General features: G+C 41.8%; 1 protein-coding gene across 3 annotated transcripts in view; it reads left to right on the top strand.

The window, feature by feature from the left end:
- LOC120994586 overlaps window positions 1–17,166 on the top strand; it is a 52,973-nt gene extending 35,807 nt beyond the window's left edge. For all 3 annotated transcript variants that reach the window (XM_040423257.1, XM_040423259.1, XM_040423258.1), the window contains exons 4-8: window positions 294–410; window positions 3,466–3,727; window positions 7,347–7,396; window positions 12,633–12,749; window positions 14,961–17,166. In XM_040423257.1, the coding sequence (XP_040279191.1) occupies window positions 294–410; window positions 3,466–3,727; window positions 7,347–7,396; window positions 12,633–12,749; window positions 14,961–15,509 (1,095 nt within the window). In that variant the 3' untranslated portion in view covers window positions 15,510–17,166. The remainder of the gene's footprint in view (window positions 1–293; window positions 411–3,465; window positions 3,728–7,346; window positions 7,397–12,632; window positions 12,750–14,960) is intronic.
- The last annotated feature ends 1,322 nt before the right edge of the window (window positions 17,167–18,488 follow it).

Raw genomic sequence — 18,488 nt, forward strand, 5'->3', positions numbered from 1 at the left:
GCTGCTCCACAGGAGACAACGTATAGTGCAATGAAACATCTGATTGGCAGGGGTGCCAGGTGTCAAACCCCTCCCACCTCCGATCAGATATTGATGACCTATGCTGACAATAGGTCAATAATATATATGGCAGGACAACCCCTTTAAGATTGATATTAATATTGAAGAATTAAATTGATCAGTCGGTTACAATATGGACTAGTAGTAATACACTACATACATTTACACATGCTTTATATTGTTTTTAGTTGCTTTTAGATACATATTGTAAATCACTGTATTTCATATTACAGAATCCAGAATCTGACATTAGGGAAGAAAAAACACAGACGATCGTGGAAGAAGAAAGACATGTAGAAGTAGAGACATATATAGAACATATTCTTCAGTCATCACCTGATCCCTCCAAGGTTCTGTATGTTTTCCTGAACTTGTATTTTTTATTTCTGTAGGATTACCATGTAATGATATCTAAACCAGACACTACTACTTACTTTACTGTGCGTTGATACTTTGTGTCCCTGTATCCAATAAGACTTTTGACCAGCTGCAGAAAACTCAGAATTGCAGCCATTGTCACTTAAAATCAGGCACACAGCCATACAATATTCATAGACAAAAATTGGTAGCAGTATGTTTCCTAATGAAGAGCTCACTGTTTTAAATATGAGACCATCCAAGAATGCTGTTTGTCACAGGTCTGTTCATGAAGTTTCCAATCTGATCTGTTAGTTCTGTAAGTTATTATTCCGTGGAGGCATCTAGGAATAACTATAAATCAGCCATGAAAACTCACAGATCAGGTGCTGAAGTGAGTGGCTCGTAACAATTGCCTATCTTCTGTTGTACCACTACAGAGTTAAAAACTGCCCATGAAAGTGTCAACAGCACAAGAAATGTGTGCTTTGGATCTTCATGAATTGGGTTTCCGGCTTCAGTGTCGCCATTTCGATGGAGCTGATCATGTGCCGCCTACCTACAGTGGGAATGCGAAAGTTTGGGCAACCTTGTTAATCGTCATGATTTTCCTGTATAAATCGTTGGTTGTTACGATAAAAAATGTCAGTTAAATATATCATATATAAGACACACACAGTGATATTTGAGAAGTGAAATGAAGTTTATTGGATTTACAGAAAGTGTGCTATAATTGTTTAAACAAAATTAGGCAGGTGCATAAATTTGGGCACCACAAAAAAGAAATGAAATCAATATTTAGTAGATCCTCCTTTTGCAGAAATTACAGCCTCTAAACGCTTCCTGTAGGTTCCAATGAGAGTCTGGATTCTGGTTGAAGGTATTTTGGACCATTCCTCTTTACAAAACATCTTTAGTTCATTCAGGTTTGATGGCTTCCGAGCATGGACAGCTCTCTTTACGTCACACCACAGATTTTCAATTATATTCAGGTCTGGGGACTGAGATGGCCATTCCAGAACGTTGTACTTGTTCCTCTGCATAAATGCCTTAGTGGATTTTGAGCAGTGTTTAGGGTCGTTGTCTTGTTGAAAGATTCAGCCCCGGCGCAGCTTCAGCTTTGTCACTGATTCCTGGACATTGGTCTCCAGAATCTGCTGATACTGAGTGGAATCCATGCGTCCCTCAACTTTGACAAGATTCCCAGTCCCTGCACTGGCCACACAGCCCCACAGCATGATGGAACCACCACCATATTTTACTGTAGGTAGCAGGTGTTTTTCTTGGAATGCTGTGTTCTTTTTCCTCCATGCATAAAGCCCCTTGTTATGGCCATCAGTCATCAGTCCACAGCACCTTATTCCAAAATGAAGCTGGGTTGTCCAAATGTGCTTTAGCCCACCTCAAGCGGCACTTTTTGTGTTGTGGGCGGAGAAAAGGCTTCCTCTGCATCACTCTCGCATTCAGCATCTCCTTGTGTAAAGTGCGCCGAATGGTTGAACGATGCACAGTGACTCCATCTGCAGCAAGATGATGTTGTAGGTCTTTGGTGCTGGTCTGTGGGTTGACTCTGACTGTTCTCACCATTCGTCGCTTCTGTCTATCCGAGATTTTTCTTGGTCTGCCACTTTCGAGCCTTAACTTGAACTGAGCCTGTGGTCTTCCATTTCCTCAATATGTTCCTAACTGTGGAAACAGACAGCTGAAATCTCTGAGACAGCTTTCTGTATCCTTCCCCTAAACCATGATGTTGAACAATCTTTGTCTTCAGGTCATTTGAGAGTTGCTTTGAGACCCCCATGTTGCTACTCTTCAGAGAAAATTAAAAGAGGAGGGAAACTTACAATTGACCCCCTTAAATACTCTTTCTCATAATTGGATTCACCTGTGTATGTAGGTCAGAGGTCACTGAGCTTACCAAGCCAATTTGAGTTCCAATAATTAGTTCTAAAGGTTTTGGAATCAATAAAATTACAACAGTGCCCAAATTTATGCACCTGCCTAATTTTGTTTAAACAATTATAGCACACTTTCTGTAAATCCAATAAACTTACAGAAAGTTTATACAGGAAAATCATGACGATTAACAAGGTTGCCCAAACTTTCGCATCCCACTGTATATGATCGCTGCACCCAATCACTGGTGTTCGTGGTGCCATTTGTAAATATATACAGACACAACACCTAAAAAGACAGCATCAACCAACCAAAATAAATATAGAATAGAATCTTTATTAAATTCATCATAATAAAAACACATAATATGATAAAACAGGGGAATAGTCCAATGAAAATAATAGAAAACTGTGGTAAGTATGATGGTATAAATAAGTCAAAGATAGCAAATATATACAATCATAATGCTTGCAATTCACATGCAGTGGTCAACACAGGACAAACAAATAAGAAAGAGGTAATTAGTAAGTATCAACGTAGACAAATCCCAGTGACCAAAGCATACAGTAGGATAAACAAGTTACATCAAAATCACAAGAACCATGTTGATAATACTGACCGCAGGCCAGGCTTGCCAACGTGTTTCGCCAATGGCTTCTTCAGGGGAGAGGGGGAGATACATACAGTAGAAGAGTTCTAAGGTCATGTAGTGGCCGCAGCAATCATGTGGGTAGACAGCATGGGATCAGTTGCATGGAAGTAGCACTGGCTGTCAGGAACCATAGGAGTGGACAGAGTTTAGCATAAGGGGCTGGCCCCACCCTGTCCCTAAACATTTACAATGATTTATTGCCAAAAAACTGGTCTAGATTATAAATGAAATCTGTGCCGGCTCCTAGATGAGTAGATTTCAGTTTCTATGGCACAGGCAGCAGATGTGACAAATGTATGAAGAGACATGTTCCTCTCTATAAATAAATCAATTACCAAACTTGCTGCATCAGATTAACCCATATGTGGCCAATTTTATGCTTTTGGGTAAAAAATCTCCTAGCATTTTTCAAGGCTGTGCGTAATAGAAAAACTAATGACAGCACAATGGATGTCCTTGCACTGTGTCGACTCACAGCTTCTACCATTTTTGCGCTTTAGATTAACGTTGATGTGAACCCATTGATGAAGTTGATGACTGAGCATCACAAGCAACAGCAAGAGTCCCAAGAAAAAGCAAACAGGACCCTGCAAGACCAACTAAGTCATCAACACAGACAACAGGAGCAAAGGCAACAGCAGCAAAACAAAGTTTTCAAACAGTTCCTCCAGCAACAACAAGACTTTCAGTCCAGGCTGATGGCAGATTTCATAAAGCATACAGAGATGCAAGCTACACTTTTCTGTCAGGCGCTGACTAATGGTAAGTCTTTTTGTGTCTTAGTGATATTTAAAGTGGTTATAATAGCTTCTGCCCACAGCCCTAAACAGGGTGCATATTATCCTACCTAATGTATCTTGTACACACTGATCCACATTTTCCAATGTGAGTATTGGCTATATACACTGCGTGCAGGATTATTAGGCAAATGAGTATTTTGACCACATCATCCTCTTTATGCATGTTGTCTTACTCCAAGCTGTATAGGCTCGAAAGCCTACTACCAATTAAGCATATTAGGTGATGTGCATCTCTGTAATGAGAAGGGGTGTGGTCTAATGACATCAACACCCTATATTAGGTGTGCATAATTATTAGACAACTTCCTTTCCTTTGGCAAAATGGGTCAAAAGAAGGACTTGACAGGCTCAGACAAGTCAAAAATAGTGAGATATCTTGCAGAGGGATGCAGCACTCTTAAAATTGCAAAGCTTCTGAAGCGTGATCATCGAACAATCAAGCATTTCATTCAAAATAGTCAACAGGGTCGCAAGAAGCGAGTGGAAAAACCAAGGCGCAAAATAACTGCCCATGAACTGAGAAAAGTCAAGCGTGCAGCTGCCAAGATGCCACTTGCCACCAGTTTGGCCATATTTCAGAGCTGCAACATCACTGGAGTGCCCAAAAGCACAAGGAGTGCAATACTCAGAGACATGGCCAAGGTAAGAAAGGCTGAAAGACGACCACCACTGAACAAGACACACAAGCTGAAACGTCAAGAAATATCTCAAGACTGATTTTCCTAAGGTTTTATGGACTGATGAAATGAGAGTGAGTCTTGATGGGCCAGATGGATGGGCCCGTGGCTGGATTGGTAAAGGGCAGAGAGCTCCAGTCCGACTCAGACGCCAGCAAGGTGGAGGTGGAGTACTGGTTTGGGCTGGTATCTTCAAAGATGAGCTTGTGGGGCCTTTTCGGTTGAGGATGGAGTCAAGCTCAACTCCCAGTCCTACTGCCAGTTTCTGTAAGACACCTTCTTCAAGCAGTGGTACAGGAAGAAGTCTGCATCCTTCAAGAAAAACATGATTTTCATGCAGGACAATGCTCCATCACACGCGTCCAAGTACTCCACAGCGTGGCTGGCAAGAAAGGGTATAAAAGAAGAAAATCTAATGACATGGCCTCCTTGTTCACCTGATCTGAACCCCATTGAGAACCTGTGGTCCATCATTAAATGTGAGATTTACAAGGAGGGAAAACAGTACACCTCTCTGAACAGTGTCTGGGAGGCTGTGGTTGCTGCTGCACGCAATGTTGATGGTGAACAGATCAAAACACTGACAGAATCCATGGATGGCAGGCTTTTGAGTGTCCTTGCAAAGAAAGGTGGCTATATTGGTCACTGATTTGTTTTTGTTTTGTTTTTGAATGTCAGAAATGTATATTTGTGAATGTTGAGATGTTATATTGGTTTTACTGGTAAAAATAAATAATTGAAATGGGTATATATTTGTTTTTTGTTAAGTTGCCTAATAATTATGCACAGTAATAGTCACCTGCACACACAGATATCCCCCTAAAATAGCTAAAACTAAAAACAAACTAAAAACTACTTCCAAAAATATTCAGCTTTGATATTAATGAGTTTTTTGGGTTCATTGAGAACATGGTTGTTGTTCAATAATAAAATTAATCCTCAAAAATACAACTTGCCTAATAATTCTGCACTCCCTGTAAATAGCACCAAAATCTACAATTTGGCACATCCAGTTCTAAAAAAAAATCTACTGGGCTTAGCTCGCCAGCAGGATGTGGTTTAACGAAAAAGGGACATGGCTTAGTGGGAAAGGCGTATGGCCTAAGATGCAACACTATGGATAGACCCCTATCAGCAGCGCATATCCATCAAAGCTGCCTGTTTTCCCTTACCCTCGTTAACACATTCATGCATGTCCCCATGAACCTATACGCACTGCTCCAAAGACAACGGACAGCATAATATAATTATTCAGCTGCATCCAGCCATTTGACCATGGGTGGTGTTCAATACTTACCAACATTGTTGTTGACAAATTTGAGACATTTAAGCTCTGCCCCAGGAATGGTCAATTCATCCAGGAACACCCACTTCTGGATGGCGCTTACATAAGAACAATCCATTTTTAGTCAAATTTGCCATAATTGTCTCAGAAAATTAGGCATACTCACTGAAAATTTAGGACACTTGGCAACTAGGATGTATATATGTTTTTAGCCCTACTTTCTATGTGTGAATGTGCATGCTTTAATCTATTCATGCTTTGTATTATATCTGGTATGTATTCCCAAAATGCTGTCTGAGAGAGATTTCAAGCTAGATTGCATCAGCCACTTTAGTTTAGCTTACCTGCTATTTAGGGCAGATGCTAGTTCTAGTTTTGGGCAAGCATACTCGGCCAAACACCATTTTGACTCGATGCTCGAGTCTCCTCCCCGCGCGTTTCTTGGCTGCTACGCTGCCGATAAACGTGCGGGGAAGTACTGGCACTCACTGTAATGCCGTAGCCATGTTGGTTACTGGCATTACAGTGATTGGCTGGCCAAGACGCGTCATCGGGTGCTATATAGCACCCGATGACACGTGATTCATCTCAGTCTTAGTCAGGGCGAGCTGCAGCAGAAGGGACAGATAGTGTAGGGACAGGAATAAAAAAAATTTTTAGGCAGGGTTTAGTCTTGAAAGGTGTTAGAGACCCAAAAGTCCTTTTAAGGACTATTGTTTTATCTAGCAGCAATATATATTATTAGCGCAACCTGTGCTAAATTGCGTGCAATTGTTGGGCCGTTGCTGACAGTGACTCAACCTCTGCTACATCTGTTGTGTTAGATTTGCGCAGCCTAAATATCTGTGACATTCAGCGCAATAGTTTGGCCGCTGCTGACAGCGACATTACCTGCGCTACATCTCCTGTATAGCGTTTGCACATCCTAAATATCTGTGACATTCAGGTCACCCTCACTAGGTGACCCTCAAGGACTGGAAAGATGGAACACCCAGGACAGAGGCTGGAGGACAACTGACTCCATCCTGAAAGCCACAGGCAATATAAACCCCTATAAACCTGACCACACCCAGCCAGGTAGTTAATCCCACCATTACCAGACAGGAAAAGAACCAGGAGAAAGGAGGAAGGTAAAAACATGCTGCAACAACAACACGTTACCCCTGGCAACCAGCATGCACGGCACACGTGTCACAGCGAACAACAACAGTACCATGACACAGCCGTGACAAATGCTACCACTTCACAAAGTCTGTCAGCTTGGCAAAATGTCTTTGAGTGCATTATAAAGACATGTCTAGCTGTCACCAATCTCTCACCAAGAGGTACACTACCCAAAATTAGCTTCTGAGAGACCTTTTGTAGGGCAGTGGGGGAAGCACTTTTACGCCCTCTTGTGGCAAGGCCCTGTGTCTAATCAGACCACACCTTTAATAATTTACATATCTGCCTGAGAAATAACTGCATGCCGAGTTTTGCAGCAACCTGACATCTCTATCTGCGTTCTTTTTTGTCGAAGAGTGTACTGTATATGGTAAGACTGAAAATCTGTTACTGAAAATATTAAAGAAGTGCTCCTTTGGAGATGTTTCATTTTATATACTTTTTTTCTGTTACAGGCAAAACAGAGAAACCTGTTCAAGATGATAATGTAAATATGAATAAAGAGGTAAGATGTATTACTTATAAATAATATAGTGATAAAACAATTTAAATAAGTTATATATTTTTTTCCTTTTGGCAGTACTATGCCATTGAAAATTAAAGGGGTTTTCCAAGTGTTTTATACTGATGACTATCCTCTGGATACACGCAGCTCAGCCCACGCAGCTCAGCCCTATTGAAGTGAATAGGACTAGGCTGTGATACCAAGCATAGCCGCTATGCACTTTAGAGCGCTGTGTTACTGCTTGGTAAGTAGAGAGAAGGCTGTGGCGCTACTGTGAGCACTGCTGCCTTCTCAAACAACTGATCAGCGAGGGTCCCGGGTGTCAGACTCCTACCGATCAGATACTGATGACCTCTCCAGGTCATAAGTATTAAACACTCCCTTAAATACAAATTATTGTATTGTCAGTTTACTGCTGCTGTGAGGGAAATATATGATCTGCCAGTATAATAGTAGATGTAGAATTTAGGATAACAGAATAACAGCTTTATTGTTCTCTGGATAGTCTTAGATAAAGATGTCCACAGAAGATTGGACTGATCAGTTTAATCTGTGATGCACTAATTGACTCATTTATGCCCCTTCCCTCTCTAGTCTCAGTGAAAAGTCTGAGTGTGAAAGTGAAGTGAAGGTGTTTACCATACTAAAAGTCCAAACAAAGGAGGAAAAGACCCAATATGACTAACCCTATTAAACCATGCATCTGGTAGGGTTGCTCATGCTGAGTAAAATGATAATATTTCTTTTTTCTATAGGGTTACGGTAATAGTTGCTGAGATATATTAATGTTTATATGTATGTATATTACCTATTAGGCGCACCAAGGGGGTGGCCATAGTGCCAGCAGCACCACTATTGCAACACCCTCTGTACTCGATGAACTCTCCACTTCGAGTGACAGGACTTGACATTTCGTCTAGATCATATAGAATATAAAGTAATGAGAGGCCTAAAAAGGCAAAAAATTCGAAGGATGGATAACAACTGTTCCTTTTTGTGACTAAACTTGCTGTTGTTGGTCAGAGTGAAGTTGATTTTTTATTTTTTTTGCTATGGAGTAGAGATGAGCGAATTTTTCAAAAATTCGATTCGGACAGTTCGCTGAATTTCCCAAAAAGATCATATTCGATCTAAATTTATTCATGACAAATCGAATTAAAATAAAAGCTATTTCCTGGCTGCAGAGAGCCTTTCTGGTGGTGTAGAACACTGTGCTTTTCAGTAACACGCATAGGGAGTCTGCTGTGGTAGTGAAACAATACTGTGAGTCCGTATGACATGCAGATAACAGGTGTCACACTTAAAAATCAATTCACACTTCACTTATTTGGTCAGTTACGAGGCCAAAACTGACCAAATAACTCAAGTGTGAACTCAGCCTTACAGGTCAATGTTAGCATCAGGTATGAAGAACCGTGCAGTGGCCCAAGATTCTACTATAGAGTGAAGAAGCGCACTCCTTTTACACCATTGTCAGCTGATTCCACTTAGATCTCTAGTGACAGAGTGGTGAGGGTGGCAACAGCATTAGGAGTCAGCACAGTGGCCCAGCCACAGAGTGGTGAGGGTGGCAATCGCATGAGGAATCGCATTAGGAGTCAGCACAGTGGCCCAGCCACAGAGTGGTGAGGGTGGCAATCGCATGAGGAATCGCATTAGGAGTCAGCACAGTGGCCCAGTCACAGAGTGGGCCATGCTGACGTCCTCTGGTGGCTTGATAAAAAGTTCCCACACCACCGAGTAAGGCATTTTCCCCCCACCACTCTGTGCTGACTGCCTGCTACCGCTGTCTCTGTGAAACCACGCACCACTACTTCTTTTTGGACAGGTAAGCTCATTTGGCAACAGATCTCACACTGCTGCCACCCTACTGACTCACGACCACGCTACCACCCTGCTGGCTCAGCCACTGCCTCACGCACAAGCTGCCCCCCTTTTCTCCTGATGATGATGAAGCCCCCTCTTCACCCGGCTCCCACGTGCGATCAGCTACATAACTGGTTTTGGCTCAAGAAAAATTATGGAAATAACTGACCAAATAACTGAAGTGTGAACTCACCCTAAAGTGTGTAGTATCAGGCCACTATTTCACACCAACTCCTGAATAGTGATGGACGAACATCTGCCGGGACGGTTCACGAACACGATCGCACGAACGCAATCAAACGTTCGCGGCGGGTCCCATTCATTTTAATGGCAGGCGAACCTGAAAAACCTTCAGCTCATATTCGCAGCCAAGAAATAATTACTAGAAGTGCACAAATAGTCCCACAACATGGACAGTGACATACCAGATGTATTATTCGAATTTGCAACCTCCATTCATTATTTTTTTCAATGCAAAATATCAGCAATATAAGTTTCGCGTACGCGCATGCGCACACCAGTTATAATTATTTTTTCCAATACCGTTTGTCACTATGTGTAGCAGAGGGAACGCAGCAAAACCGCAAACTAATGCTGCAGTACCCAAATGCACTATATAGAAAGTATATTATTGGTATATAACACCCTGCTTCTATCAGTTATAATAATTTTTTCTAATTGCGTTTGTCACTTTGTGTAGCTGCAGAACCGCTCACCACTGCTGCACAATACAAATCCACTATAATATACTTTCTATGTTAGAAAGTATATAATAAGTATATTACACCCCTCTGTACTGCACACCTATCAATAGTACACCTATATCAGTCCTTAAAAGGACTTTTGTGGCCCTATTAGCTAGCGTTTGGTGTCACTAACAGCCTGTCTCTGCTCCACACAGCAACCTTTCCCTACACTGACAAAAGACTAAATGTAAAATGGCGGCCAGATCGGGTCTATTTCATGTGCTGAAACTTTTCAATTGGCTGTCCTGTACCACCTGATGGATGTGTCATGGGTCAAAGTTCTTCACAATGTAAAAGAATATGGCGGGCGTGAATATCGCCATATGTTCGCATGTTCGGCGAATCACGAGGCCATCACTACTCCTGAACTACTGATTGACGCATCAAATTAAGTGTAAAATAATTTAACAATCCTAAAAGTGTGTAGAGAAGTTGTAACACCCCAGAGTGGTGCACCCTACTACTCTCTCTAATGGGCTAATATAATGTCATCTTATGCATTTATTCCAGGTCGCCCATAATGTGCATTCCTAATCTGTTTGCAACTGTTATGTTAACATGTAATGTGCCTGGTTCACCAGCAGGTGGCAGCAAACATGGAGAGGAGTGGGTGAGTCCCACTTCCTGCAGGAAGGGTTGGGACGAGTTGTAGTTAGTTCTAGTTTACCCCCCGCTTGGGGAAGGTGTGCAGGGCACGTCTCTGCTGGATGTGCCCAAACCAGCCAGAGCACCCTCAGCTCTGCTGGCCTTGGAGGCTGAAGCATAAAGCCTCAGAAGCCAGGAGAAAAGCTCCCTGGCCTAATCTAGAGACAGACCATACAAAGAAGTGCAGCAACAGATGTAGGAGAGTAGAGTTTGCCTGCCAGTTTAATGCTAAAGCCTGCTGGGATCAAGACAAAGCTTGAAGACTGTTTCTGATGAACGTTTATTCAAGTAAAGCTGCTGTCCAACTACATATAAGGTCTGGACTCAATGTTTCTTTCAAATCCCTCAATTATTCCCCCTATTTATTGCTTCGGAGCCAAAGCCTGGGGTCCAGCCATTTTCAGGTAGGAGCACCGTGACACATATAAAGGGACATTTTAGGCCACACTATACCACTCTGCATTCCTATACCTGGGTCGCATTACATAGAGGGCCCTAGGAGGAGGCCCCCGTTGCAAAGTGTTCTGCTTCGGTGAACTGTGGCCTCGGCGGTAGTGTTGAGCGAACTTCTGTTTTAAGTTCGGCGTCTAAAGTTCGGCTTCCGGTTAGCGGAGAATCCCGATATGGATTCCGAATTCTGTTGTGGTCCGTGGTAGCGGAATCAATAATGGCCGTTTATTGATTCCGCTACCACGGTCCACAACGGAATTCGGAATCCATATTGGGATCCTCCGCTAACCGGAAGCCGAACTTTAGACGCCGAACTTAAAACAGAAGTTCGCTCAACACTACTCGGCGGCTAACCTCCTTTTCGTGTTATGTGTTTTCTTCCTTTATGGTGTGATCACCTCTAGTATCCTTTTTTTTTTAAGCCCGAGGAGCGTGCTTATTTCACCCCGTGCAGCATGCCAGACTGCACTTTCATCCCAGAAGTAAGGATGGATGGAAGTACTTATATATAAACTAAATACACCCCAAAACTGTTTGTATCAGACTGCAATTTCACACCAGAATCAAGGAGGAATGGAAGTACTTATACTGTATGTAAAATATATACACCCCAAAACTGTTTGTAACAGAACGCAACATCACCCCAGAATCAAGAAGGAATGGATGTACTCAGGCTGTACACTCCCCTGTTGGACCCTGCTATCTCACTACAATATGGATAATACCTCCCTATCCTTTCCCTACACTATGAATAATCTTTCTCTGAACAGCTCAATAGTAATTTTTTGTAAATACATTGTTTTCTAAACACTGTCCCTAGTGCCTGTAACGTCTCCCCCTGCACTAAGTTCACTGTAAAATGGAGGAAACTGAGCAGGCTGAAACTTTTTTAGGGCTGTGACATCAAAGGGGCTGGCTAGCTGCTGATTGGCTGGCTGGCTGGATGCATGGCATTGTGGGTGATCCCTCGTTCCCAGGCTTCTTACTTCCTCGTTCTAACATTTGCAGCAGCCATTTTAGAAAAATACGATTCCTTACCACGAAGTGCAAGGAAATTAGACTTTGGGACGAATCAAATTTTTTCTGAAATTTGGATCGAATTTCACTTCGTCAACTTCGGTTCGCTCATCTCTACTATGGAGCTCTGTCAATAAGGCCTCATGCATACAAAAGTGTGCAGGCCATTCCGTACATTGGGGACTGTAATTCGTGGTCCCCAATACACACGCACCTTCCGTGTGGTTGCCGTACACCCGTTCAACTTGAATGGGCCCGTGATCCGTCCACACTGCAAAAAGATAGAACATGTGCCTCCGTTCCACACTGTTCCGGCCAGTGGACATGTGCATGAGGCCTAACAGTCATGCCAGTGGCCATCATAATACACTACTTCCCTGTGAGGAACTAGAAGTACTGCCGTTCTAGTCTCCAAATCCTTGTCCGTTCCCATGGAGGTTATGTATGTGCAATAATGCCCCAATGATACAATGAACAAAAAAAGGATTTCTAATTTGTCTTTATAACCACAGGACACATCATGTTACAAGCCACCCAGCCCAGAAACTACATATCATTCCAATACCGGCCACCATTGTGTGTCTGGACAAGGCTCTGCTCAAAAATCTGGATCATTTTCACATTATGAGGTGAGATTTTGCATTTTGCTACTTACATGTTGTACTGTTGCATTTTATTGCAAACCCTTTTTAACTAGTTCTGATGTTTTAAGGGAAATCTGATGGTTTTCTTTGTCGTGTGTCTGTGGATTACTACAAACTGATGAACCTTGGCTTCAGTTAGTTCCAGAAGCCATAGCTATAGGGGGTGCAGAGGTAACTGTTACACTTAAAGGCCATGTACACATTCGGTGCCAATTTTTTTTAAATGTTTGCCTTTTACTCAATGTGGGCTAAAATAAATATTTTTTATTGGTCTTCATTAAAACTATTCACCTGTACAGTCACAAAGAGTTAACTGTCCAGCTATATAAAAGGCACTTTCACTTTTACTTTGTGCTGGTCATCTAATAAACCTCATCTCTAAATAACCAAAAGATCTTAAACATTTAAGTCACATTTTTATCAGTAAGATAAGAACTGAACTATAATGAATTACTAAGAGGTCAAAAATCAGATATAAGAAGCCATCAGCTGAGTTGCCTGACAGGAAACAGTAAAAATATAGAGCATGCTACAAGAGAATCTCAAGGCTGTACAGAGAAAGGGTCTCAACTCTCAACATTTTGAATAAAGATCAATAAAATATGTTTTGTAGCTCAAAATATGCAAAAATATGAGTAAAATGCAAAAATAATTAAAAAAAATGTTCCCAAAAAGGTGTACATAGCCTTTAATCCCTTGTGCATAAGGGGGTACAAATGCTGCTCTATCACATAAGAAGACCCCAAAACTATAGAGAACAATATGGTAGGTGGAGTCCTATTGCAGAATTTGCCTTACGGTCCGTGTATTAGATTAATGTTGGTTGAACCAGGCAATTTTGGCAGCAGTGACTGACCACCAAATATGTATAAGGGCCTCCCCACCGTAGGAAAATGTCAGAGGAGAGAAGGATCAGGCAGAGGTGTCTGGCAGCGCTTATTCCCGTCTCCCGTGCATGTGTATGTGGGGTCAGGAGAGATAGCAGCCAGACGAAAAAGCATTTGGCCAACAGCTATTTAATCTGTATGGGCAGCCTTACTTAAAGGGGTTGTCCCACGAAAAATATTCTACAGTTTTCAAACCAGCACCTGGATCTGAATCCTTTTGTAGTTGCATATAATTAAAAATTTATCATAGCCACTGAGTTATTCAATAAAACGTATCTGTATAGCGCCACCTGCTGTTTGTTCTTTTTCTAATTTCTTTGCCCTGCTCACTGAGAAGGCAGCACATGCTTAGTTCCATCCTTTAACTGCCTCCTGAGCTGTGATAGAGACAGAACTGCAGCAGAATGGACACGCCCCCTGAACTGCAGCAGAATGGACACGCCCCCTGAACTGCAGCAGAATGGACACGCCCCCTGAACTGCAGCAGAAACCCCCCTTTCCTTAGCTATCAGCTTGATATAAAGCTAGCAGAGCAATAAATGAAGAGATATCTGGACCAATCTCTTATTAGGAAGACATTGTCTTGTACTATATGTCTAATTTTAATATTATACATTAATCATGGGATAACCCCTTAAACAACTGCAAATTTTATCCATTAGGAAACATTAAGGGCTGTGCCACCGTTAAATGTTATTTTAATATAATTCACCATGAAAAACTGTTATTTTTGTAATTTACTTTCTGTTACAAAAATACTGGCGCTACCTGGTTTTTAATATGTATAGTAATGTGCATATCCACCTACTGAGGAAGCCACACATGCTCAGTTCCTTCCTTCCACTGCCACTAGACATATCTACTGTAAGAAGCTGTGACAGTTATAGGAAAAGAACTTCAGCAGAAATGACATGCTCCTTAAGAAAAGACGCGCCCCCTGAGCTGCGATAAGGAGAGAGCAGCAGCATAAAGAACATGCCCCCCGAGGAAGGACACACCCTTTGAGCTGCAAGCCTTAAGAGGATGTAGCAGACCAATTGAAGCAATGATTGGGGAGATCTCTGGATCCATGTGAGGTACAGGGCTAGTTATAGCTTGGTTAGAAAAAGATTCTTATATACAATATAATTTCTAATTTTCTTTCTTTTTCTTTTTCACATCATTCATGGGATAACCCCTCAAAGGCACATAAAGGTTGCAGTAACTCATGGTTTTGGTCAATGTCGCTGTGCAATATTAAAATGTATTCCCTCACCCAACCATCTTTCTTTTATCATTCTCAATTAATGTAAAGATTCTTTATTCACAGGTAACTAATAGAGGCAAGCAACCTTTTCCGGTATTTGACTGTCATGAACTTGGACAACAGTTTTGCCAGTGGTTCTACAGCCAACTGAATGCTCAGAACCCCTCTCCTGGGCAGGAAAAACCTCATTGGGACCCTAATATCTTATGGAAGGATGTAATATTTTCAATAGTACATGACAATTCCTTCGACAAATACACTGGAGATGAATGTGTGAGCTCAAAACTGCTTGAAATGACACAAGACCAAAAACTAAAATTTACACCAATGCCTGACAGCGAAAGGTTAAGTTGTGTGAATTCTAAGCATGGACTAGTGGTGGTGGCGGTTACTGGAGTCATAACCAATAGTGACAACTGTTCAGGGGTTTTCAACCAGATCTTTGGACTTATTAGGTGTCCGTCCACAGGTAACTACAAGATCAAATCAATTTATCTAAGAATAGATAACTGGGATCCTTTGATCTCAGGACACAAATTGCAGGTTCCCCCATTACAATATACCACAGAACAACTGCAGGAATACAAAATTGACCATATAGGGAGCATGTAAAAGCAGACATGTATGCCTGTGCAAGAAGCATATATATATATATATATATATATATATATATACTGTATATAGTATGTGTACTGTAACATAATACTGCCATTCAATTGCAAAATAATACCCTGTAAATAATACTAGTTCCTTTTAAGATTCAATTTTAATCAAGAACGGTAAAAAGTTTCAAGCTGACATTACCCAGTGGTCAAGTGTGGTGAAGGGGTTAAAAAGGACATGACACAAGAAATCAATTATAAAATACCTGGTGGTCTGGGAGAGTGAAGGGGTTATTGGTTCATCCTTGTTGGTCTAGGTCAGCAAAAGGATTAATTATAAAAGTCCTGGTGGTCAAGGGTAATGACAGAGTTAACGGGTTATACCACGAAGGGTATTTTTCACCTACCCAAAAGATAAGTGATACATGACAGATTTTGGGTGTATCCTAAGAATGCTCCTTTCACTACTATGGGTCGGAGTGCTGTCCTTCCTTTGAACGGATAATATAGAACAGATATGGGATTGCCCTTTTAATGGTTAAATCCTTGGCAGTCTTGGGATCTGAAGGTAATAATTGGTGTTTCAAGCCCACGAAGGAGTTCATATTTTACCATGTTCGGCCTGTCTCGAGATAATTTATTTATTTATGTTATTCACTTATATAGCGCTGGGGACATTAGCATCAAGCTGTCCCCAATGGGGCTCACAATCTAAGGTCCCTATCAGTATGTCCTTGGAGTGTGGGAGGAAACCAAAGTACCCGGAGGAAATCCACACAAACATGGGGAGAACATACAAACTCCATGCAGATGTTGTCCTTGGTCGGATTCAAACCTAGAACCCCAGCGCTGCAAGGAAACAGTTTGATTAACTAGGAAATGGGGACCCTGGGCAATTTCTCAATTTGGCATCCCCTAAACCTGTGCTGACTAATGCAGTACGTGACTGATTAACTATTGAAAAGGAAACCCCCAGCGCAAGCTTTACAATCATCTTCCATACTAATAAAAGCCCTGTGTGCATGCTCAGACGCCCCACACGCAACCGCGCCACCCACAACTCCTCTCTCGACTTTTCTCCAAGTCACCCCCTTGCTCTCAGCCCCCACGGACTCTGCAGTCACATGACCCCGCACTTACCTCTCAGCAGCCAGCTCAGGCTGCACACCAGCAGTCTCCTCAGCACGGCGCCCATGTCTGCGTGTGGCCCCTGTACATCGCGAGTGTGCGCCTCAATGCTCAGCGCTCTCCCAGCCCCGGCTGATGCTTCCCCGCTCAGGAGCCACCATGCTGCATGTAAAGCCGCCGCAGATACTCTCCTCCCCCTCCTGCTCTGGCGGCGGAATGATCCCTGTCCTGTAACCGAGTACCGCACTGCTCCACCGATGAACCTAAGTCCTTACTGCCTGGGTATTAACCCAGAACCCTCCACTCTGTGCACTGTACCCAGAGCCATCCGTTCGGTCGCGGAATTCCGTAGGGACTACCTTCTCTCCTCCCTTCCCCCTTCTCTGCAGCCAGAACTACATTCCCAGGGCCTGTCCTCTGTGATAGTGCAATATTCATTTTCGTGATATTTTGCTAATTTTTCGCATAATATTCGCAATAAATTCACGAATTCTAGAATTCGTAATCTCCAGTAATAATTTTTGTAAAGTTGCATGTATTGCGCAAAAAATATGCGCATCATTAGTGCTGATTTGCACAATCGTGAAAATAATTACGCGATTGTGCAAATCGGCACTAATGATGCTCATATTTTCTGCGCAATACATGCAACTTCACATTTTATCAGGTCTGAGTAGATATTACTGATCGGTGCACTAAGTATTGTTGTGACCTCACAGCACTATGTCTGTAGCATGTATGTATGGACAGCAGAGAAACAGTAATTCCTATCACACTACCTAACACCCTGCACTGGAACCTACACTGTATCAGCTACACTATATCACTATTTAATATATCCAAAAAATGTAAGCCAAAAAATTCTTCAAACAAACATAAGAAAATAGAGCAACCACCCATATATAATCAACACCATGCAATATGCAATCCGCACATGCCTATGGAAAAAGCATATACATATACCTATTAAAAATTGCCAGACCGCATGAAGTATAAATATAATTTATTGACATAATTAATGATTGACAATTCATACATAAAAACAAGTGCAGGGGAAAGGAAGGTGACATCCACATAGGAGACACAAATGGTGACTCAAGTGCATAAAAATATTAAATACATACAGAACCAAGAGTCTATTTATCCATTATGTGTCTCCTCTGGGATGGAGCCAGCCCCAACGCGCGTTTCGACGAACCTTTGTCTGCGGGTGGCGTCATCTCAGAGGGAAACACTTTAAATGCCAAGGCCAAACAATCACAGGCTCCGCTGCCCAATCAAAACCGTATGTGAAACATCTGAGTATACCGAAAGGGGAAGAGACAGAATGGAAGCGCATTGAGATGAAGCAAAACATTGCGCGATGTCAGCGGTGAGATAGTCACATGACCGCCCATCAAACACGTTATATCCCCCGGCCAAAATGGCGATACTTAGATTGCGAAAATGCCGACAGGACGAGACGTGGTATATCGCATGCGCGGGCCCAACGCATATTGTCATATCTAGCCAGATTGAATAGCTAGTGATAGCATGATTGAATTAAAAAAAAAAATATATATATATATCGTGAAGCACTTGATTATGGAATAAATAAATTAATAAAATCTAATTAATTTCATCTAAGTGACAAATATGTGTATATAGTGCCAATATGTGGATATGTGGTGTGTACTAAAACAGACTAATGAATGGATGTAAATAATAGAAATAAAAATAATAATTAATAATCGAATATGTGTGAATTATTTAAAAATAATGACATGTTAAAGATGTGATGTGCTAAAAATAAAAATAAAATACCTGTGAAGACAAATAAATTAGTGAATAACTGCATAAAAACAACATAGGCAAAAACAAA

This window comes from Bufo bufo, chromosome 3 (genome assembly GCF_905171765.1).
Source record: "Bufo bufo chromosome 3, aBufBuf1.1, whole genome shotgun sequence".
In the NCBI taxonomy this organism is placed as follows: domain Eukaryota; kingdom Metazoa; phylum Chordata; class Amphibia; order Anura; family Bufonidae; genus Bufo; species Bufo bufo.